Genomic DNA, 19,038 nt, shown 5'->3' on the forward strand with positions numbered 1-19,038 from the left:
CTTGGCGGTCGCCTACGCGACTCACTGGGCGTACCTCGTGTTGCGCTTGCGGTGACTGCTGCTGCGGTGACTGCTGCTGCGGTGACTGCTGCTGCGGTGACTGCTGCTGCGGTCGCTGTTGCGAGGGGCCACCGGCAGAACTGTCAGAACTGTAATCATTGTCTTCCTCCAAGTTCACAGAGTCTCTTTGCCGCACTTCAGGCAGCAGTAGTCCCGGTAAAAGTCCCCCAAATTCCATAGAAACGTCCCCCGCTGGTCTTTCCCCGGCAATTTCGCCCGGAGAAGGCGTTGTGCCCGGCTGTGTGCCACTTAAATCGGACATTCGCCTCGCTGTTGTATCTCCCTTTGGTTTTCGTTGCCTTTCTACTACCGTGTCGCGGAATCCCAGTTGAAAACTTCTTCAAAGAGAACGGGTGGGGTGAAGGCATTGTGGCGCTCATATTTTCCTCCTGCCGCTTGGGTGCCAGCATGCGGAGCGTGGAACAGAAGTGCTTTCCCCCCCCCCACCCACCCCACCCACCCCGTCTTTCTCTCTTTTTTTTTTATTGCGTGTGTTTGCACGCTGCACGCGGACTCACCGCGAGGTTACCCACGAAAACACTAAAAGAGGACGGCCGCAGGGCAGAACAAAAATAAAGCGAAGCACCTTGTGCCGTGGTCGGGCCCTGTCTCTCTACCCCCAGAACGGGCCAAGCAGAAACAAACAAAAACAATAGTAAATAAAGACACCGCAGTTTGGTCCAGCGTGCGGCCAAGATCCCCCGCCTGAGAGAAGACTAACCCACCGGCACTCACACTCACCCACGCAGCAAGCAATCAGTCAACACAGCAAGAACTTCATGAGGGAGTCCAAGAGGAGGTGCGCCAGTATTTTCCTTCGCACCGCCTGGTCACGCATCCCGCGCCCCGACCGCTAGAAGGATTAACTGCAAAACAACGGAAGAACGAATACGAGGTCCCTCTCAGCGCAGCCAATCCATTGGACCACCCCCCGCGCACCCACCCTTTAGCTCTTCCCATCTACCTCTTAGGGCCTATCGGCCCAATGATTCCTATTATTAGTGATCCCGGCATCGGGCGCTACATCCACCTCGCATACCGCTTCCAGTTCTCTGTGGCCGGGAGCCGCGTCCGAGGTCTGCACCGGAACACCACAACCTTCGCGAGGGTCGCCGCAGGGGTAGTTTATACGAGGGCACCAGCTCCAGCGAACATTGGACAAATCGTACAGTACAACGCCCAGAACAATAATCACGTACGATGCAAAGAAGACTGGTGTGGGGTAAATATTGAAGATGGTCACGTTCCATATGATACTGTACACACTCACCGACAACAAGGACACATTGGCAAACGCCGCACTTGCAAGCAAAAATAAAAGCGGTAGCCCAGTGTACACGAAGAGCATGGAGAGACCAAACATCATTTGATACAACCAGTCCTCATTTGTCCACACTTTTCGGGCTGGCGCGAACGAGCTCCACTCCAGAGCAAAAAACTGAATTGTGGCAAAGACAAGAGCACAACTGGACATACAGCCAAGATTCTCCACAAGAGGTATGTACATCGGAACTGCCGGCAGAGATTCCTCCTCCCCCTCGGCAAGCTGCCCCTGGTCCTCTTCTCGCCTTGACTCCACAAGACGCATGGTATTTGGCGCCGTCGGGGATCCGCTGCGCTCCTCTTTCTGCCGCAACTCGCAAGGGGACGACACTCCGGGGGAAGCGGGGGCGCGGAACACCTCTGCCACTTGATTGACGCCAGCGTCCTCTGCATGCTCAATCCGTGCGTGTGATGGCCGGGGCTTAATGAACCACTCCGTGAGAACGTTACTTGTCGCGTAGAGGGCGGCGGCAAGCAGGCAAAGCAAGTCGCCCTTCGCAACATTAGGCCCCACTGTGTCTCGGGACACCCCATCGGCGTCCAAGACAATGAGGAGTGCCAACCCGCCTGTGGCAACGACACAGCCAAGAATGTGTGAGAGCGCGAAGCGCATTTTCAAGACGAAAAAGCTCAATACGAGCACGCACGGGATGTTGAAGCAGCTCAAGAGTTGCACCGAAATCATGTCCGTATACTGGTAGGCCTTAACAATGACGAAGTTCGCCTCCAAATCGATGATGGCAAGCAGAGCATACCTCCACGGCCTGTAAAAAAACGTGAAGTTTGAAAACTTCCGCTGCCGGTGACGCAACTGCAGCAGAAGAAGTAGTGGCGCATAAACGACAAAAATAAAGGCGTACGCCGTCAACGACTGCAGCAGGGGATAGCTGGCATTATGAGACACCAGCTTCGTCGTGGTCACCCCAGTGACGGAGTTCAAGAAGGCCACAGCCTGGCCAAATAAAACGTGGAGCGCCAACCGCCGGAGCTCCTTTCCCTTCATGTGCCGAGTTCCTGCGCAGAAAGACTACAGCAGACCCAAGAGCCAAATAGAGAGAAGGGGGCGGGGGTGGGAGAGAGAGAAAGAGAGGGAGCAATAAACCAAGATCGGAAAAAAAAAACACCAGGCACTTTGCGTCCGGCGTCACAAACCAGATCCTGGGGAAGAGTAAGATGATGGGGCGAAAGAAGAACTAGAAACGAGAGAACGACGCTAGAAATACTTCACAAATCAATGAATCAGTTATTTAAAGTACTCATTTGCAGCGGACACGCAAGAAACACGCCGGCGTTATACGGCCCAATCAGGCTTTAATTTGTACTCCTATACTCCCGTATCGCTTTTAACATTTCACGTTGCGCATAATTGGAGAAAAATGCGGCAAGCATGCGTTGAGCCCACATTGGAACCCCGCTAGGCATCTGCACGTCGTTGGCGGACGTCATGATCATAAGCGTCCCATCCAACCGCTTTGTCTCCTCGTGAAGGCGCACACTGTTCATGAATGTGTCGTATATGGCCCGTGTCGTCTTCCTATCCACCATGCTCCCACCGAAAGAGAAGCGCAACGGATCGGCCCACAGCTGCACTGCCGCATCCGCGATAGGAAGAATCAAAATATGTTGATAGTTTACACTGACGCGAGTAGCCTCCTGCTCGCTTTCGCACGAATGTAGCCACGAAGCAAACGGCTCAGACTGCCCAGCCGCCTTCTCGACAGCCTCACCACTGCCACTATAGAGTACGTCGTACAGCTTCAGTGGGCTCGCAGCACAGTCCGGCCTTGTGTAGCAGACAGAGCGGCGCTCATAGGCAAAAAGGCGGTCGGCGATGCCAAATCGTTCAAGAAGCGCGTGGCCAACACGATGCGCAAACCACCCATGTTCAAGAACAACTTCCGCAATATCAGGTACCAAGAGGCAAGTGTCGTCACTGCAAATTGGCGTCTTCTTCGCAACCATTTCGATTGGCCGCTTCACCGCCGTCAAAGATTCCGGCGCGCTCGACCGTGCGGGTGGATCCCACTTGCAAAACATGTGATAATTGCGATCCCACTTTCGCCGCAGTTGGAGATCCGTCATGAACTTGAAGACTTCCTCCGGAAGGGCGTCAGGAAAGAAGCCAACAACACGCATAAAAGGTGTTGGGCAGCCGCCCGTTGCGTCCGGTAAATAGGAGGAGCCCAGTCGCAGCACCTGCACCTTGGGTCCGTCCGTCGGACGCGCCACCGTGCCCGGCTTCGGAAAGTTGCTAGATTCCACCTTCCACTCCCCCACGTGTGCGTCCAAAAAAGACATGTGTTCCCAAGGCGGGCCCACTGCGGGGCTGTCCAGCACAAGCGCCGGGGACTCCTGCGTCACGGCCGCCGGGGCGCGGCGGCGCAGCCAGGAGAGGGTGGTTGCAGCGGCCACTGTGGCACACGCCGCCGCAGGTCTCCCGAGGGCGGCCCAAGCCATCGATGCAGGCCCAGGCCCACACACGCACGAAGAAAAAAAGAAACGAAAAAACTGAAGCAAAAAAAAAAGAGAGTTTAGGTTCAACTAATAATAGCAATAATGGAAATATAAAAAACTTCTGCAGTCAGTGGGGCTTCTCAAGAGGACAAACTTCAGGTCAAAAACTCACAACTACAACCGCAGACTACCCACCACAGCCCAAGCCGCCCACGCACAAATGCAGCCGTCCCCAAAACATATATATAAAATAAAATAAAATAAAATAGGGAAAAAATGCATTAATAATAAAAGTAATAATAAATTACGTGCCACTAGACCGCCGCAGTATACACTCGAGCTCTTTTTCGGCCAAAAAACTGCTTGGGTATAATTGGTCAGCGTTCACCACGCACATACAACTAGGTGGGGTGTGAACCAACAGTGTCGATTCGGGAGCAACCGTCATGCGCGAGAGGAGCACCGCGGAAATCCAGAGCCCAAGTAAAGGAAACTCGTTCCCTTGTCGTAATGTGTGGCAGTTTGAAGGCGAAGATTTCGCCGGCAAAACAAAGAGATGTCTTATCGACTCAGGAGCGCCGTACCACCGCGGATTCCCATCAGGGCTTGCTGCAGCTGACAGAACCAGAATCTGTTGCTTCGCCAAAGCAGCTGTGGAGGGGCGATTTGAAAAATTTAATGTCTGTTTTACCGGATATTGTCTAGTGATGGCGTCTGCAAAACGTGAAGACTTCGTTAGAGGGAGAAAGCTTTCGCCCATCAGTGGGGACCAAATGCTTAACGGGCTCTGCATGTACCTCAGCGTGAGCCCAAGTCCTGCCGCCAAGTCCCAGCTAAGCCACAAGGGACTCCCGAGGCGATGCGCATGGGCAAAGTGCGTCAGCTGTCGAAGGGTGCACTTGTCTGTGACAAACTCCCTCGTGTCGAGGAGAAAAGGGGTGGACAGCAGCGACCGTCCCTGGCCCAGCGAGCTCATCCCTGCGAAGCAAAGCACAGTTGCGGTACGCAAAAGACAAAAACAAACAAATTTTTTTTTTAAAAAAAAGAAGGGGGTGAGAGAGACACAGACAGGCGGAAAAAAAAAGAGGGAAGAAACGTAATGAGTGGGTCAAAAAAGAAGAGGAAGCAATAAAATAGGGCAAGCTGCGCCCTTGTCAAGAACGGGGTCGCAGAGGGTCCAGTTTCATGGCTGGGGCATGAGAAAAATCACAATCAAAAAAAAAAGACATAAAATAAAATAAACGCCTCTCTGGGCTTCAGGAAAAAAGGATGGAAGTTAGTAGAGAACGGGCGGTTGCATAAATGGAGAACAATACATCGATTTTTTGTGTACTTGATTCGGAGTCCCTACCACCGTTGAGGGGCACCGCGTCCATGTGAAACAAAAACCGTGTCTTCACGCGCTTCCCCAGTACCCCTGTGCGGCGACTCTCCTCAAGTTGCCGCGCCACGTAGCTGCTCCGCATGTCCACAGAGGTGCACCCATGCACCACCTTGTAAAACCGCAGGACAGAGTCACTGTAGAGAAAAACACCAGGAAGCGTGACACACCCACCCCGGTGAAGCGACGCATTGCCGTCGCTTAAAAAAGGAAGCACGTCTTCTTCCTGCAGGTCGTCTGTGTTGCACAAGCGTGTCTCATCGGTGGAGTCTTCGCCAAAGGACTGTTTTGAGAAGAGCAGCTTGGTGGGAAGGACAACATCCCCACACTTCCCCACCAGTCCAGACACATTCCCGGCAAGATTCACGCTGCGGATGCGATTGCCAAAAATAAGCACAAGGCTTCGCAAAATACTTTCAACCTGCGCACCAAACGTCCGATCAATGTTAATAATGAAACCATTTTCTTGCATGCTATTCCGCTTTGACGCGACGAGCCGTAGTGTGGCATCTATGCCCGAGGCCCGCAATTTACTGATGTTGATGAGGTCGACAACAAGCCCTGACATGTAGGAATCCTCCATCATGATGAAGCCCGACTCCTCCAGGTGTTGACGGTACTGCTCCCGCACGGAGGCCTCCTCCTCCAAAACTTGCGCCAGCACGTAAAGGTAGCGGTCATCCGCGTTCTTCAACGCGGCGGCCTCCGACGGGGGAACCACGTACTTCTCCAGCAACCGCCTAAACTCCTCCGTGGTGGGGCACAAAAGGCTCTTAATGGTGATGTTGGAGGAGAACATGACATCAATCGTCAAATCCGACGGAAAGACGTCCTCGCCGCTGATGCCCAGCTCCTCCCGGATGTGTCGGCTGATGCAGAGACTCCATCGTTGGTACGGATCCTGCGAGAACTTCTTCGCCAAGTTCACGTCCACGTAGACAACAAATTCCCCGCGGCGTAGCAAAATGTTGTACAAGACCTTGATAATTTCGGGTCCATCCCAGACCTGCATCAATCCATCAATTTCCGTGTCCGAAAAGGGCAATTGGCTGAGAACCGCCTTCACCACGGCATCCGACGCCGCGTCTCCGATGGCGAGTGAATCACGCAAAAAGTCAATGGCGAGCGGGGAGGCGAGTCGCTGCAAACGTAGCCGTATTTTTTTCGACTCCACAACCAACATGCACAACTCGGTGACAAACTCTATAATGTCTGTAAACCCGTCCCGCGCCATGACAAAAATTTGCCCCTTTTCACCAATTTTCCACGCAGCTCTCCGTCGCCGTGCGGACTCAAGCGACATTGTGGTTGAGAAGCCCATTCCATTGGAGAGATGGGTGGGTATGCTGCGCGAGAGCGTGATCACGAAGGTTTCCGTGATTTTCTCCGGTAGACGTTTAACGCAGTGGCGTAACGCGTCTGTATCAATTGCAGTGGAATGCATGAACCTGTGGAAGACCGTCTCACTGGACTCGTAAATACCAACAGATGTGGGCATCGACAACTTGTATCCCCCCTCGCCAAAGCTGCGGTTCCCAGACATCGACGTTGACGATAAACCAAAGAGCGCACGGCAAAAATCCTCAAATGCGGAGAAGGCGGAAAGCGTTTGCGCGATCTGGACCGAGACACTGCTGGCGAGCATAGGAGAAAGCGCGAAGAGATCACAGAACTGCCGCTTTGGGATAAGAAGCACGGCTGCCACGGAACTTGCGTGGTAGGAAAACTCCGATGGCTTTTCAAATATGACGCTATCTATGCCAAAGACGTTTGGTGCACTGATGCTCCCAACGCGGCGGTGGCCAACGATGGATGCACGACCAACCCTTGTGTTGATGACCTCAACGGTGCCGGAGACCAACACAAACACGTGCGTTAGCAGCGTTCCTTCATCAACGATAATGTCCATGGCACTGTACTCGCGCAGCATCAGGTTTAGCCTCTCAATCTGATCTTCGTTTAGCGTGTAAAGGTGCGGCACGGTGTAGAGGAAAGAGTGCATTGAGGGCCTACTGTCTTTTTGAAGCACGGAAACTTTCTGGTTGATGAGCGCCAAGAGTTCCGGCGTGTGCGTCAGTGGCTCCACCACACCAACCATGTCATCCAGGTTCGTTTGCTCGTTGGAGTCAAAAGTGGCACCTTCCCCGGATGGAGAGGGATCTAGCGGGGGAGTCGAGTCGCGAGGAAGCTCCTCGGACACCGCTGTGAGCCTGCTCATTTGGAAACTCTGGCAAAATAAATTCTTTTTTTTTTTCCTTACTTTCTTCCTTTTTCTTCGGTTTAGCGTACTGGGTGGGCGCACCACATATCCTCAGCGAGGTTTCCCCGTCGCAGCCAAGCAAACGAAAAAAAAAAAAGAAAAAAAAGGACAATATCAATGATGACCTGCCCGACGGCCACCACTGCGAACACGTGTGTGAGTCTGCGGAGGAAAAACCAAAGAAAAAAGGCCGTTGAATTGTGTGTGTGGGTGTGTTTTGCATGGTGAGACTCCGCATGGGATTCAAGGCGCCACCCCGCACGCTCTCACCGGGCACCGCCGCATCGCACACATTTTTCTTGTGACTGTTTCGGGGTGGTTTGTATATTTCGATAGTTTCATTCGTTGCGGCCCGCCCTCGACGCGCAGGCAAACTTTTGGCTTCTCCGCCGCTTCTCACACGAAAGACAGGGGCACCCCTTGGAGCCGCCGCAGATGAGCGGCTGGGCCTCGCTCGGCGGCGCCCAGGGCTCGGCCAGTGGCTTATCAATCAACTCCGGAATTCCCGGGCGCTTTCCGACCGACCGCCAGCAGACCCGTTGCCGTGCAACGCCGCGATCGCGCCGCGTTTCTGTAGGAACCAGTGCTCGCTCCTTGCCTGCCCGTTGAGTCTGTGACGCGGCGCCGGCAGTCGTAAATCCAACAACTTCGCCGCGCCCCCTCGTCCTTTGATCTGCTGAGTTGTGCCGAACGCAGTCACAGCGCATCACTTTTGTCTTCCTTCAAAAGCCAGCGTGACGGGTAAAACGAGGCAGCCCTGCACACCCGCACCACCTTCCCTCTGGGCCTCCACCCACGCACCCAAGAGCCTGTGGTGGGAGTCAGGGCGGCAAACAGGCAACCGCCGCTGGAGCGAGTGGGCCATCAAAAGCGGCGGTCATCCACCGTGTCCGTCCTTCTCCCTCTCCCTCTCCTGCAACACCAATAAGCAAGGGAGAATTGACAGACACCCATCCCAGTGAGATTCCAACGCATTTCCTCACATTGCCTTTGTCATTTTCATTCCTTTTTTTTTTCCTGTTTGTTTGTTTTTTTTGCTTTTCCCTCTCGCCCTGCACGCACGTTGTCTAGAGCATGGGTGTTTCACTCTTCCTTTTCCTTCTTGTTGCATTGCAATTGCTTATATAATTGTATATCTTCTCGCTGCGCAACGCCGTTGCTTCTTTTATTGCCTTTGCAGGAGCCTGTGGCCGCCCTCACGGACTCACGCGTGTCCCCTCCCGCGTCTCCGCTTTCTCGCGGTCGACCACACCGCCTCGTCGTGCGGCGCCGAGTGGGGGACTTTGCCGAGGTTCAAGCTCAAGCTCAGCTCCCCGTCCTCGAGAGCCTTCAGCAACGGCCGCGACAAATGCAGACGTGCCGATGAAAAGAGAACGGCGGAAAAGAGACCGTCCGACGCCGACCCGTTAAGTTTGGCGCTTCTCAACGCATGCGTGTTTGGGGGCGGGACAGCCGTGTGAGGGCACGTGAGCTGCGCAATCCTCCACACCACGTCGGAGCCCACCGGCGGGGGCGGCGCGACGGAGTCGAAGAAATACCCCTCATCCACCTCGCCCCCGCCCTCGCGCTCCCCACACGCGGCTGTCGGCTCCGCAGCAACCGGCTCACCCCGTATGATCTCCTCCATCCTCCGTCGCACGGCAACCGTCGTGGGCCTCTTCGGAGCCTTCGACTGCCGCAGCAAAGTCGCCAGCTCCCCAAGAAGCGGCTCCTCCCCGTGAAGTGTTAGCAGCGTCGGCAAGTAGTAAAGAACAAAGCGGCGTAGCCATCCTCGCAGCCCTTGCGGCGACAAGGCAAAGGTGCCAACGAGATGCGAAAGAAGCACCGCAACAGCCAACCGCACAAATGATGAGGCTAGCGCAGCACCACGCTTTCCCCACGCATCTAAGATGGTGTGCAACGCCTCTAGAACTTCGTCGTGTTTCAGTTGACACTTGAACATAAAGGCAACCGTCGCCTGCTCCATGGATGTCAGCATTCGGAACTCGTCCAGTGAAAGCAAAGAGAGCGCGTGGACGGGCACAGGCTTCAAGGCAAGAACACGGTCGTCGTAGAGCGAGAGTCGTCCACCGGCAAAGCGGGTGAGAGCCCCACTCACGAAGCGACGACGCTCTTGCGCGTTGACCGAAGTGAGGAGTGGAAATGCGGTTTCCAGCTGGTGAAGTGTGAGCTGCGCGGTGGAATCCCTCGCGTAATAAGTAAAGATCCATGCGACCAGTTTTCTGCAAAACAACTCCATGGCATCCACGCCGCTTCCAGAGCCACTCTCTTCGTCTGAACTCATCTGTGCACGAAACGACCAAGACTCGTGCACTTGGACGACATTCTTCGTGTAGGCGCCGTCCGTGCCTTGGACGAGTTTCACCAATCCGAGCAAACACGGTTGCCCCTCCGCTGCGGCAAAGTAGGTAACAGTGCCCTTCCCGTGCACGACACGAAGCAGCGTGTCACTGAGGCCACGCTGGAGCGAATCTCCCACGACTGGGAAACAAGTTGCTGGCGCTCGTGTCGGATCCGTCGACGACCAACGCAAGCAATGATGCTTCGCGTCCATCGTTGTTTTCCCAAAGCCGTGGGAAATTCCACCGAAACGCACCCCGTTATGCCGCACTGGGTAGCCACACTGCACACTGTCCTGGACAAGCAGTGCGGTGATGTCGGCGGGTCCGACGTGTGTCGTCGCCTGCGCTACCGTTGCCCCCGTCAGCATCACCGCTGCACCTCACCCGTGCGGCACTTGCCACGCGCATAACATGCGTGAGCGACAACGTCGTGCATCCCGCGAAAACAGGGACAAGAGAAAAACAACAAACAAAGTACGATTTCGTGCATGCAAGTAAATATGTACACAGAAAGAGAGAGTGAGAGAGAGAGAGCGAGCGAGGGAGAAGGAAAGAAAGAAGGGAAAGGGAAGGGAAACGGAAGGGAAGGGGGGAAAGGGCAGAATAAAAAACAACAACAACATCCAAGAGAAAGGTTGCCCTGTGTTCACGTTAAATTACACGAGACTGCAGGGAAAGAGTAGAAGGAGGGCAAAAAGAAATATATACAATAAATTGCTAAAGTTACGGTACCCCACATCTCACCTCCTCCCGGTGGGAAACGGGAGTTTCCCACTCTCCCTAGGCAAGGAATTTGCACCGGTACGCGCTACAGTCAAGCACTCTACATTAACGCGTCAAGCTCAAAGCGCAACAACAATGAATGTATGATGATGATGATGGTGGTAAGTCACTCAGCGAAATCCAAGCTCTGTGGCAACATTGCCCTTCTTGAGTGACATTAAATAATTCAGTCGCACCTTTTGCGACTCGGCCCGTGCGTCGGAGCGAAAGAAGGGAGCAAAACGTGGGGAATCGCGGAAGAGGCGGTAGAGTGCAACATAGTCGTCCTCGTCCAGTGTTCCGCGGTGATACAGACCGGGTGCGAAAACAAACAAGTCACCAACTTTGGCATGAATGCGAATCCACTTGTCTTGCTTGGAGCGTACATCAAAGTAGCAGGATCCGTCAATCACGATGCGGATCTGCTCGTCTTCGTTGTAGTGTTCCTGGAACCAACGCTCCAGAAACGTATCATCTTTACATGTCTGTGAAATATGCACCTCATCCGTATGCTTATAAAGGCGTTCCTTCACCAACTGCTTCACAATGGAAAAGTCATTCAAGTTTATATTGAAGTAAACAACGCCAAGCTCCTTTAGTTGCTGCAGCGACACGAGCGGGGTGTCACGCTTCCTTCCCTTCTTCAGGCTCGCGATGCGAAGCGCCGGCTTTGAAGTTTCGTCGTCCAGGTACCATGCCTGTACCAGACCGTCGCTGACGATGGAGGGCGGCACGGGGGGAAGGTTCTGTATGGTATCTGTCCCAAGCCTGCGCCACTCCTCCTCCTGCTTGATGCGTCGCTTCTCCTCCTCAAGAAGACGTTCAGCCTCCTCACGCCTCTTACGCTCCGCTTCCTCCCTCTCCCGGGCCGCGCGTCGCTCACGCTCCTCCTTCTCCAGCTGGCGTTTCCTGTCACGCTCACGTATCTCCTGCTCCTCTTGGAGCCGCTGGGCCTCAGTCATGGGATTTAGGGCGTCCATCGTTGGCCGCTTCTTTTTTTTCCCCACCCCTCTTTCTTTGGCGTGCACGTCCCTAGGCGTAAGCTCTCCCTCACCGCTCAGGGCAATGGCAGAGCGAGGCGGGGGAGGTTTAGCAAGAGCCGTCGCCGCGGCGTGAAGAAAGCAAAGCGTGTGAAGAAGCACGATGGAGCACCGTGACACAGTTGGAAGCAAGAAGAAAAGGAAAATGCCGTCCCACGAGCCTCCCTTTTCCTTTTGGCCCATTCGCAAAGAAAAGTAAATAAATAAAAAAACCAAGTAACACACACTGTGATGGAAACAATTATCGGCGCTTGTTTTTTTTTTTTTCATCACGCCCACCCACACGCACAGCTGTTCCACACCGTGGACGGATACTGCCCTCTTTTCGCTCCTACGTGGCGGCGGCTGGGCCTACAGCAACTGCAGGCGGCCGTACGGCGCCGCCCTCCTGCGGCGTCGCTCATACTCGCGAGAGACGAGGAAGCACGGCAGGGCCGCGTCCCGCTGGCCGAAGAGAGCAACCGAGAGACGAAAGAAGTCGGAGGTGTAGGCGCTGCCGTACCACCGCAACACCTTCGCCAGCACACGCTCCTTCATCTCAGGCACCGACGACGCAAGACGCGCAGCTGCCTCCTCCACCGAAATCTGCGCGTATCGCCACCGCGCCCGAGTCATTGCCTCGCGTAGCTCGAGCGGTTCACAGCCCAAAAGGCGCAGGACAATTTCTCTGCCTTCTGCGGAAGCAAAGTAGGCCCTGTCACTAAGCAGCACGGCGTAGATGTGACGCAGCATACGGGCGTCTCCGCTGATCTGGAGCTCGCGGTGCCGCAAAAGCGACTTACGGATAGCCTCCTCCGTCGGCCACGGAATAGTGCGGCCGCGATTCAGCCGACACGAACACTCGAGAACAAGTTCCGCCTCCGGGGCAGCAATGCCCCGCGTAAGTGGTTCTATTTCGGACAAAGTGGCATCGTCAAGGAGACCATTGTACTCGTACCTCTCACGTTTTAGTTTACGGTACCTCTCAGCAACCTGAAAGACCGTTCGACGGCGACCAAGTTGCTGCAGAATTTCTGCCACGAGTTGGCCCCACCGACCGCTTCCGGGGTCGTAGGCGTCAATGCAACTGTCCTCCGCCGACGAGAAGGGCTCCGGCGATGCCGTCACCTCCTGCTGATAATGCAGAAAACATTGAAAGCTGTCCACGCACAAAGTGGACTTTGACTCGAAGTTGACGGCATCCGCAACGACCCGCCAATGCGTAGGGTCTCCCTCTCCCCCTGCGTCTAAGCCCAAGCGCTCCACCTGTCGCTTCATCGACCTCGTCGCGCGATGGTTCCAGCGAAACTTGGGCGACAAGCCCTGGGAATACGGTGGTGGCTGCGTGCGGAGCGCCGATGCACACACCTGGGAACCGCAGCGAAACCTAAACCATGTGTCTAAGTCAGACCCAAGCGGTTCGTTGCTGTTCGCCTGCCTCCTTTTAACCTCCCTCGGCCTTAGCGCGAGAAGCAGGGTATCTGTGAGCACAAGCTGCTCCTCAATCCTCTCAAGTAGGGAGCGGACATGTGACTGAAGCCGACGGTTTTCGCGCAGTAGTCTGTCAAGCGCCTCGTCTGTGAGAGGCGTCATGTGCGGTTCATCCGCTCGTGCCCGCCTGTTGCTAGAGCCTCACACACAGACAGAGGCGGAGTGCAAAGCTGCAGAAGCTGAGGAACAAGAAAGGGACTGGATTAAGAAGGGGGTATAAAAAAAAACAAATGGGAAAAGGGACAGAGAGGCTGAAAGGGAGAGAAGTCACAGACCGACTCGACAGGGGGGGGGGAAAAAAAGAAGAAGCATGGGACATATAAAAAGCAGGGGCCGAGAGTTAGAGTATAAAACGTGCCAACAAACAGGCGTGACGCCCAATATACATCAACAGGCGCGTAGAAACGAATTAGGAAACGAATTAGTAATATATCTATATACACCCTACTACGGTGGGTTGGGACGCAGACCAACGAATATTCAAACCGCGTTACAGGAAAGCAAAAAGAAAAATAAATCGGCCTCATTTCATGAAAAAGCTGCTTCGAGGATTCAAGTGGAAGACGGGCGGCCAGAGCAAATGGATCCGCCGCTCAGGGTAGAGTTCCATCTGTCGGCAAAAACATCCTGCCGTCATCGTCGACGCCGCAGCCTACACCTTCACAGTGGCACGAACTAGTTTTCCATTTGCACACGAAACAATCGCCTGATAAAGAAAGTGCTCAGAAAGCTGCAAATTCATAATCGTCAGGGGCAATTCACAGGAAGCCAAAAGCTTTCCTGTGGAATAGGAAATGACAAAGACTTTATGTGGTTTTGCTGTCACTGTCCAAAGAAGATCCGTCTTTGGGCAATACCGTGAGAGGAGGGTAAGTGTGCCTTCCACCTCGGCGGAGAGCCGAGCGGAGACCTCCTCCAACTCGGCCCCCGAGACGCAGTCAAAGACCTGTATCTGTTGCACCGGCCTCTTCGATGTCACAACGATGCAGCTCGTATTGGGGAGAGGCTCGATACCGTCGGCGCCGACTTGCGTGCCCACAATCTGCTTCCTGGACTCCATGCTACGCATATCCCAGATCTGAATCGGGCTTCCCCACCCGCCACTAACAGCCATTGTGGGGGAGGTAAAGCGGACTGAAAAAATACGGTTTGTATGTGTCGCACGCGAGTAGCCGTCATCGCCAAATCCTTTGCACAAGTTACCTTTCAAGTTGCCGTCAGCGTCGTAGTAGCGCACGATGCGATCACTGCCCGCCGTGAGAAACTCATCTGTCTCCAAACAGGCCTCTAGGCAGGTGATTTCGTTGTCTTCCTCATCCATCTTTGCGATGCGATCAAGCTTATACCCGTCCCACGTCCAAAGAAAGATGCCCCCCGCGCTTGACACGGAGACCAAGTTGTAGCGATCGACGCTCTTCTGCGAGAGCCACCGAACGCCTGTGCTGGGCAAGTCATCGTACGGCTTGCCCATCGCGGTATGCTGCTGAACGTGCAGAGTGTTGGAGTCCAAGATGACCAGTGCGCCATTGCCGAGCACGGCGGCCAGGAACTTCCCGTCAGGGGAGAAGGAAGTCGTGTAGACGTGCTCCGCCTGTTCCGAAACCTCGACGAGGCTGCCGAACATGCCTTCCCCCTCCAGCCGTGTAGCAAACTCCATTTCCTAATTACCGCTGAGGTAAACCACTCACTGGGGGGGGGGGGGCAAACAAACGCAGCGTGGCGGGCGGCGGGTGGAGAGAAGCGAGAGAGAGAGAGAGAGAACGGGGAAAAAAAATAACAAATACTAAACAATTAATAACAGCAAAACAAGTCCGCATCCATCCGCACACAAGTAACGCGCAAAGAGACAAGGCGCAACAACGCCAATACCACCAGAACACACGAAAGAAAGTCAAGCAACAAGGAAAAGAGAGACAACAACAACAACAACAGCAACAACAACACACAAACACAACGAGATAAACACAAACACAACGAGATAAAGAAAAAGGGGGGGAGGGAGGGGTGTATTTCACTCATATGGCGTCCATGTTTTTCAGTTGTTGTCGTTTTTTTTTTCTTTTCTTTTTTTCATTCTCGTAGTTGTTCTTTCCCCCTCCTTCGCCCCTACAATGCATAGACAATTGACTTCCGTCCTAGAGCAAAGAAGACCGTCAGCACAACCATAACTCCCGAGTACGCGATCGTCTCGGTGGTCTCTATTGCCTTGTCAGCAAAGGTCCGAAATATACAGGCCACCGCCACACAAATTATGGCGAGCGACAGGAACGCGTGCAGCACGCCAACCACCCAGTAGAGGGCCACAATTAGCACCCAACGCCAGTTCGACCGAATTAGACGCCGGCAGGCAAAGAGACCTAAAAGAACATAAATAATAGAAGTCATGCAGCAACACAAGAATATCAAACCTCCCCACGTCGAGGCCACATTGGTGGGGGAAATCCCGTTGTCGCCTAGCCCAAGCATTGCAACTTTGCCTAAAAGAGAGAGGAAAAGGAGTAGCAGGCAGCACAGAAGCAGCTTCAACTGAGACGCATATGCATGAGGAGAAACACAAAATCAGAGCGGGTGAAGAAGAAAAAAAACACACACACACAAAATGTGCTTCACAGACCGCGCTACCGAGTCCGCAGGACGCACAATTCCTATAGGATGTAAAGAACTGATGCAATTTTAGAAGAAATACATCAATGTAACTGCATTGCTATTCACTTTGCTTCTTTTTTTTTTTTTACTTTCCCATTTATTGTCGTGTTTTTTTTGAGTGTTTTTTTTTTGGTTTTTCTTCTGCGGGCATGCGTTTTATATTCTTTTCTCTGGAACTGAATGTTTGTGTGTTAAGGCGGGAGTACGGAGAACCTTTTATTTTTTCTTTTTCTTTTTCCCCCCTTTTTTCTTCGCCTTAAGCGTAACGGACCACCGACAACACCTGTCCGTTAGGAAAAATTGTACCGTTAAGTTGTTGGGCAATAGTTCCATGCAACCCGCGGTCCGCCATCCTCACAGCTGCTCCGGCATCACTTAACATGTCCTTGGCCGCCACCTTTCCATAGCACTGCAGCAGTGACACCAGGGTGGACTCCGTCAATGCGACTCCAGAGAAGTGTAAATCACCACTAGCAGGGAAGACGTCCGGGTTGGGTTCGAAAACTCCGGGCGGGGGCGTGTACACCGGCACCGCAGAGGATGTAACCATCGGAGAGTACATTATGTGCGGTGATGCCGCCGGCGGGCTTAGCGCAGGCTGCGGATAGAACAAAGGGAATGGAGTCGCTATTCCAAGCATGGGGTACGCAGACATTGGTGGAACTACGGGGAGCTGCGGAGGAAACGCTTGGTATGGCAGTTGCGGCTGTCTATATTTAGGTGAGTGTTTCTGCCTTTTTTTGTTGCGTTCCTGTCGTTGCTGCCTAACCTCAGCGGTCTCTGAATACTTTATCTCAAGCCCTGTCTCCCAGTTTTCAATGCGAATCGTCTTTCGTGCCTCAATAGCCGCCGTCGCCTCCTCAATCGATGAAAACTGCACAAACCCCGAGCCTTTGCACTGTCCAAGAGCGTTCATAAGCACGGCCGACTCTACAATGGTGCCAAAACGGGAGAAGCAATGTCGGAGATGATCTTTGGTAGCCCACTGAGGCAGCCCGCGAATAAAAATACGATCGTTGGGTATTTCGTCAACTCCCTCATCGTGCATCGCAATAGACACATGCAGCAGCATGGGACTATTCGCTGTGGGGTGCGTCAAGTGTGTTGCGTTGATCGCGGCATGCGCGGACTCTGGCCTTCGAAACATGACAAATGCAAAATGTCTTTGCTTCACAATTTTCGTGGAAATGATCTCGCCAAATTCCTGAAACTTCTTACGCAAGTCATTCTCGTCCCACGATGGTGGGACCCCGGCCACGAAAATGTTTGTGGAAACATGGGGCGTTAAAGAAGCCATGGGCGTCGTCCCGGTGCTGTTTTCATTGTCCTCAGGGGGCTCTGCCGTCACATCCACGCGCAGCGTGGGCTTGTACACTTCCGTCGGAGCCTCCCAAGGCTCTTTGGGCGGCGCACTACCCATCCCTTCCTCGTTTGAGTGAGCCACGGCCTCAAGATATCACTTCCTGCAAAAAAAAACACACAACAATGCGCTTGCGGTGTATCCGTGAAATGCATGTATGTGTGTGTGTGTGTGGAGGGATGCCAGGCAGCAGAGAAGACAACGAGGTGGCGCGTCCCACTACGTAGCAGCGCACGGAATAATAATCATAGCAACAAGCGGGAAAAGGCCTCGCTGGCATGCATACATACATATATATATATATAGCGACAACAAACAACAACAACAACAAACGCCATGGTGTATCGTGTATGAGAAGATACGCCACGGACAAAAAGCATAGGAGCGCACAATTTATAACCCCCAAGGGGGACGCCATTAACTGGTGTCGTTCCTTTTTCTTTTTCCTTTTCCTTTTTTTTATTCCTTTTTCGTTTCCGCTTTCCCTATTTCCCTCTTTTCCCCTTTTTTTTTCTGCTTTCGCTGCCTCAACTACACTAAGCATTCATGTTGCCCTCTAGAATTTTTTTCGCCCCCTCGTCGCCAATGTTCACAAGAAGTTGCAGCAGCCACTTTTTAATATTAGGGCTGCCTTCGAGGGCCTGCTTGTACGTGTCGTTGCGGAGCACCTCCGGCAGGCACTGGGAAAGTGCGTCGCGGGCACGCGGATTCTCGGAAAGGCGCAGGTAGCAGCGGATAATGTACCGCAGGAGGCGCGCCGTGCAGTCCTTCGACCCCACCATGTTCTGCAGGACCGTTGCGACGGCCCTAAACCGTTCCGGTGTCTGGCAGACGTACTGCAGGCCAAGGTCCGAGAGCAGGAGCTTCTGCACAATGAAGGTGGCGAGCGTCCGTGAGAGCTCGGGGCTGTACTCCATGATCTTGAGACAGAGCGGGAAGATCTCAGTGCTAAGCAGATAGTGCATCACGTCGTTGTCGTCCGCCTTGACCAGGGCGCCAATCACGCCAAGTGAAGTCAGGCGAAGGCCCTCCGTCACGTTGCCCGTGCCAGCGGTCGTCCCACGAAGGAAGGGGTAGAGAAAGAGGCAGAAGTGGGCGTCCAGAAACAACTTGCGGGTCGAATCATCGTAGGCAACGCTCTGAAGAAGCGTGAGGACGCTGCCCACACGGCTAGTCGTCGACTTCGAAAGCAGCTCCGGGGTGTGGAGGAGTGGATAGACAGAGATGACCTCATGCAGCAGGATCGCCATGGTGCCCACGCTGTACCACAAGAAGGGTCCGAGTTGCTGAAACTTTTCGCGGTGCTTGGCCAGCTCATAAATGGCCTTCTCACGCAACTCTGGCTTTAAGAGGCTTTTAAGGAGGTTGAGCATATTTCTCGTCTCTGGGGACACGGGGGTCACTGCGGGGTACGGCTTCACCGTCGGCTGCTGCGAGTAGATGGCGTACTGCACGTACTGCGGTCCCTGTTGCATTGCTGGGGAGGGGTGGAACTAGACGAACAACCTGGCGGAGGGCAGAGTCGTGGGGGAGAAGCAAAAGAAGAACATTCACGCCCCCCCCACACACACACACAGGCATAAGTATAACAATAATAGTAATAACAGTAACAATAATAATAATAATAATAATAATAAAAAGAAAAGAAGGAGATAAACACACTGCAGACGACAGTCTTCAGTCCCGTTCTCCTCCTACCCACGCCACACATTCAACTCAACGCCAGTTGGCAAGGGCTTCGCATCGCCCTACAAGTCAAAGAAACAACACCACCACCACCACCACCACCACCAGCAGCAGCAGCGGGGAGAACACGAGAGCAATCGCAGCACACAACAAGCAATAGACAAAAACAAAATACAAAAAGAAAAACAGTCGATAAACAACTGTTGGCGCCAGGAGTGGGCAGAAAGGGCAAGGAGGAAAGAGACAAAATCAAA

The 19,038-nt window shown here is 53.7% G+C and overlaps 13 protein-coding genes across 13 annotated transcripts, besides 19 other annotated features; all 13 read right to left on the minus strand.

Annotated features, from left to right (window-relative positions):
- Tco025E_04397 (uncharacterized protein) lies at positions 1-322 on the minus strand (the record flags this gene model as incomplete). Its single annotated transcript, XM_029371307.1, has 1 exon — positions 1-322. A coding segment is annotated over one exon (322 nt), but the record flags the coding sequence as incomplete, so codon positions are not given.
- A 173-nt stretch (positions 323-495) lies between these two features.
- Positions 496-523: a microsatellite.
- A 504-nt stretch (positions 524-1,027) lies between these two features.
- On the minus strand, positions 1,028-2,386 carry Tco025E_04398 (solute carrier family 35, member F1/2; the record flags this gene model as incomplete). Its single annotated transcript, XM_029371308.1, has 1 exon — positions 1,028-2,386. One exon carries the CDS (start codon positions 2,384-2,386, stop codon positions 1,028-1,030), a length of 1,359 nt encoding a protein of 452 aa, XP_029228549.1.
- Positions 2,387-2,434: 48 nt separating this feature from the next.
- Positions 2,435-2,477: a sequence feature (GA-rich).
- Positions 2,478-2,694: 217 nt separating this feature from the next.
- Positions 2,695-3,840, minus strand: Tco025E_04399 (uncharacterized protein; the record flags this gene model as incomplete). Its single annotated transcript, XM_029371309.1, has 1 exon — positions 2,695-3,840. One exon carries the CDS (start codon positions 3,838-3,840, stop codon positions 2,695-2,697), a length of 1,146 nt encoding a protein of 381 aa, XP_029228550.1.
- A 301-nt stretch (positions 3,841-4,141) lies between these two features.
- On the minus strand, positions 4,142-4,813 carry Tco025E_04400 (uncharacterized protein; the record flags this gene model as incomplete). The annotated part of the gene is made up of 1 exon (XM_029371310.1): positions 4,142-4,813. The coding sequence occupies one exon, from the start codon at positions 4,811-4,813 to the stop codon at positions 4,142-4,144; it is 672 nt and encodes a 223-aa protein (XP_029228551.1).
- Positions 4,814-5,039: 226 nt separating this feature from the next.
- Positions 5,040-5,079: a sequence feature (A-rich).
- Positions 5,080-5,093: 14 nt separating this feature from the next.
- Tco025E_04401 (cyclic nucleotide-binding protein) lies at positions 5,094-7,436 on the minus strand (the record flags this gene model as incomplete). The annotated part of the gene is made up of 1 exon (XM_029371311.1): positions 5,094-7,436. One exon carries the CDS (start codon positions 7,434-7,436, stop codon positions 5,094-5,096), a length of 2,343 nt encoding a protein of 780 aa, XP_029228552.1.
- A 127-nt stretch (positions 7,437-7,563) lies between these two features.
- Positions 7,564-7,584: a microsatellite.
- A 232-nt stretch (positions 7,585-7,816) lies between these two features.
- On the minus strand, positions 7,817-8,185 carry Tco025E_04402 (uncharacterized protein; the record flags this gene model as incomplete). The annotated part of the gene is made up of 1 exon (XM_029371312.1): positions 7,817-8,185. The coding sequence occupies one exon, from the start codon at positions 8,183-8,185 to the stop codon at positions 7,817-7,819; it is 369 nt and encodes a 122-aa protein (XP_029228553.1).
- Positions 8,186-8,484: 299 nt separating this feature from the next.
- Positions 8,485-8,520: a microsatellite.
- A 162-nt stretch (positions 8,521-8,682) lies between these two features.
- Tco025E_04403 (uncharacterized protein) lies at positions 8,683-10,188 on the minus strand (the record flags this gene model as incomplete). Its single annotated transcript, XM_029371313.1, has 1 exon — positions 8,683-10,188. The coding sequence occupies one exon, from the start codon at positions 10,186-10,188 to the stop codon at positions 8,683-8,685; it is 1,506 nt and encodes a 501-aa protein (XP_029228554.1).
- Positions 10,189-10,328: 140 nt separating this feature from the next.
- Positions 10,329-10,390: a sequence feature (GA-rich).
- Positions 10,391-10,422: a sequence feature (G-rich).
- A 256-nt stretch (positions 10,423-10,678) lies between these two features.
- Positions 10,679-10,704: a microsatellite.
- Positions 10,705-10,713: 9 nt separating this feature from the next.
- Positions 10,714-11,805, minus strand: Tco025E_04404 (1,2-Dihydroxy-3-keto-5-methylthiopentene dioxygenase; the record flags this gene model as incomplete). The annotated part of the gene is made up of 1 exon (XM_029371314.1): positions 10,714-11,805. One exon carries the CDS (start codon positions 11,803-11,805, stop codon positions 10,714-10,716), a length of 1,092 nt encoding a protein of 363 aa, XP_029228555.1.
- Positions 11,806-11,973: 168 nt separating this feature from the next.
- Tco025E_04405 (uncharacterized protein) lies at positions 11,974-13,194 on the minus strand (the record flags this gene model as incomplete). The annotated part of the gene is made up of 1 exon (XM_029371315.1): positions 11,974-13,194. One exon carries the CDS (start codon positions 13,192-13,194, stop codon positions 11,974-11,976), a length of 1,221 nt encoding a protein of 406 aa, XP_029228556.1.
- Positions 13,195-13,744: 550 nt separating this feature from the next.
- Positions 13,745-14,749, minus strand: Tco025E_04406 (uncharacterized protein; the record flags this gene model as incomplete). The annotated part of the gene is made up of 1 exon (XM_029371316.1): positions 13,745-14,749. One exon carries the CDS (start codon positions 14,747-14,749, stop codon positions 13,745-13,747), a length of 1,005 nt encoding a protein of 334 aa, XP_029228557.1.
- Positions 14,750-14,825: 76 nt separating this feature from the next.
- Positions 14,826-14,852: a microsatellite.
- Positions 14,853-15,005: 153 nt separating this feature from the next.
- Positions 15,006-15,040: a microsatellite.
- Positions 15,041-15,140: 100 nt separating this feature from the next.
- Positions 15,141-15,163: a microsatellite.
- Positions 15,164-15,198: 35 nt separating this feature from the next.
- Tco025E_04407 (uncharacterized protein) lies at positions 15,199-15,558 on the minus strand (the record flags this gene model as incomplete). The annotated part of the gene is made up of 1 exon (XM_029371317.1): positions 15,199-15,558. The coding sequence occupies one exon, from the start codon at positions 15,556-15,558 to the stop codon at positions 15,199-15,201; it is 360 nt and encodes a 119-aa protein (XP_029228558.1).
- Positions 15,559-15,809: 251 nt separating this feature from the next.
- Positions 15,810-15,879: a microsatellite.
- Positions 15,880-15,994: 115 nt separating this feature from the next.
- Tco025E_04408 (RNA-binding protein) lies at positions 15,995-17,158 on the minus strand (the record flags this gene model as incomplete). The annotated part of the gene is made up of 1 exon (XM_029371318.1): positions 15,995-17,158. The coding sequence occupies one exon, from the start codon at positions 17,156-17,158 to the stop codon at positions 15,995-15,997; it is 1,164 nt and encodes a 387-aa protein (XP_029228559.1).
- Positions 17,159-17,252: 94 nt separating this feature from the next.
- Positions 17,253-17,272: a microsatellite.
- Positions 17,273-17,380: 108 nt separating this feature from the next.
- Positions 17,381-17,403: a microsatellite.
- A 3-nt stretch (positions 17,404-17,406) lies between these two features.
- Positions 17,407-17,429: a microsatellite.
- Positions 17,430-17,528: 99 nt separating this feature from the next.
- Positions 17,529-17,619: a microsatellite.
- Positions 17,620-17,634: 15 nt separating this feature from the next.
- Positions 17,635-18,573, minus strand: Tco025E_04409 (cell differentiation protein; the record flags this gene model as incomplete). Its single annotated transcript, XM_029371319.1, has 1 exon — positions 17,635-18,573. One exon carries the CDS (start codon positions 18,571-18,573, stop codon positions 17,635-17,637), a length of 939 nt encoding a protein of 312 aa, XP_029228560.1.
- Positions 18,574-18,683: 110 nt separating this feature from the next.
- Positions 18,684-18,735: a microsatellite.
- Positions 18,736-18,865: 130 nt separating this feature from the next.
- Positions 18,866-18,891: a microsatellite.
- Positions 18,892-18,930: 39 nt separating this feature from the next.
- Positions 18,931-18,972: a sequence feature (A-rich).
- Positions 18,973-19,038: the final 66 nt, after the last annotated feature.

Source organism: Trypanosoma conorhini (assembly GCF_003719485.1).
Source record: "Trypanosoma conorhini strain 025E chromosome Unknown Tco_14.4_contig_00223, whole genome shotgun sequence".
NCBI lineage: Eukaryota > Euglenozoa > Kinetoplastea > Trypanosomatida > Trypanosomatidae > Trypanosoma > Trypanosoma conorhini.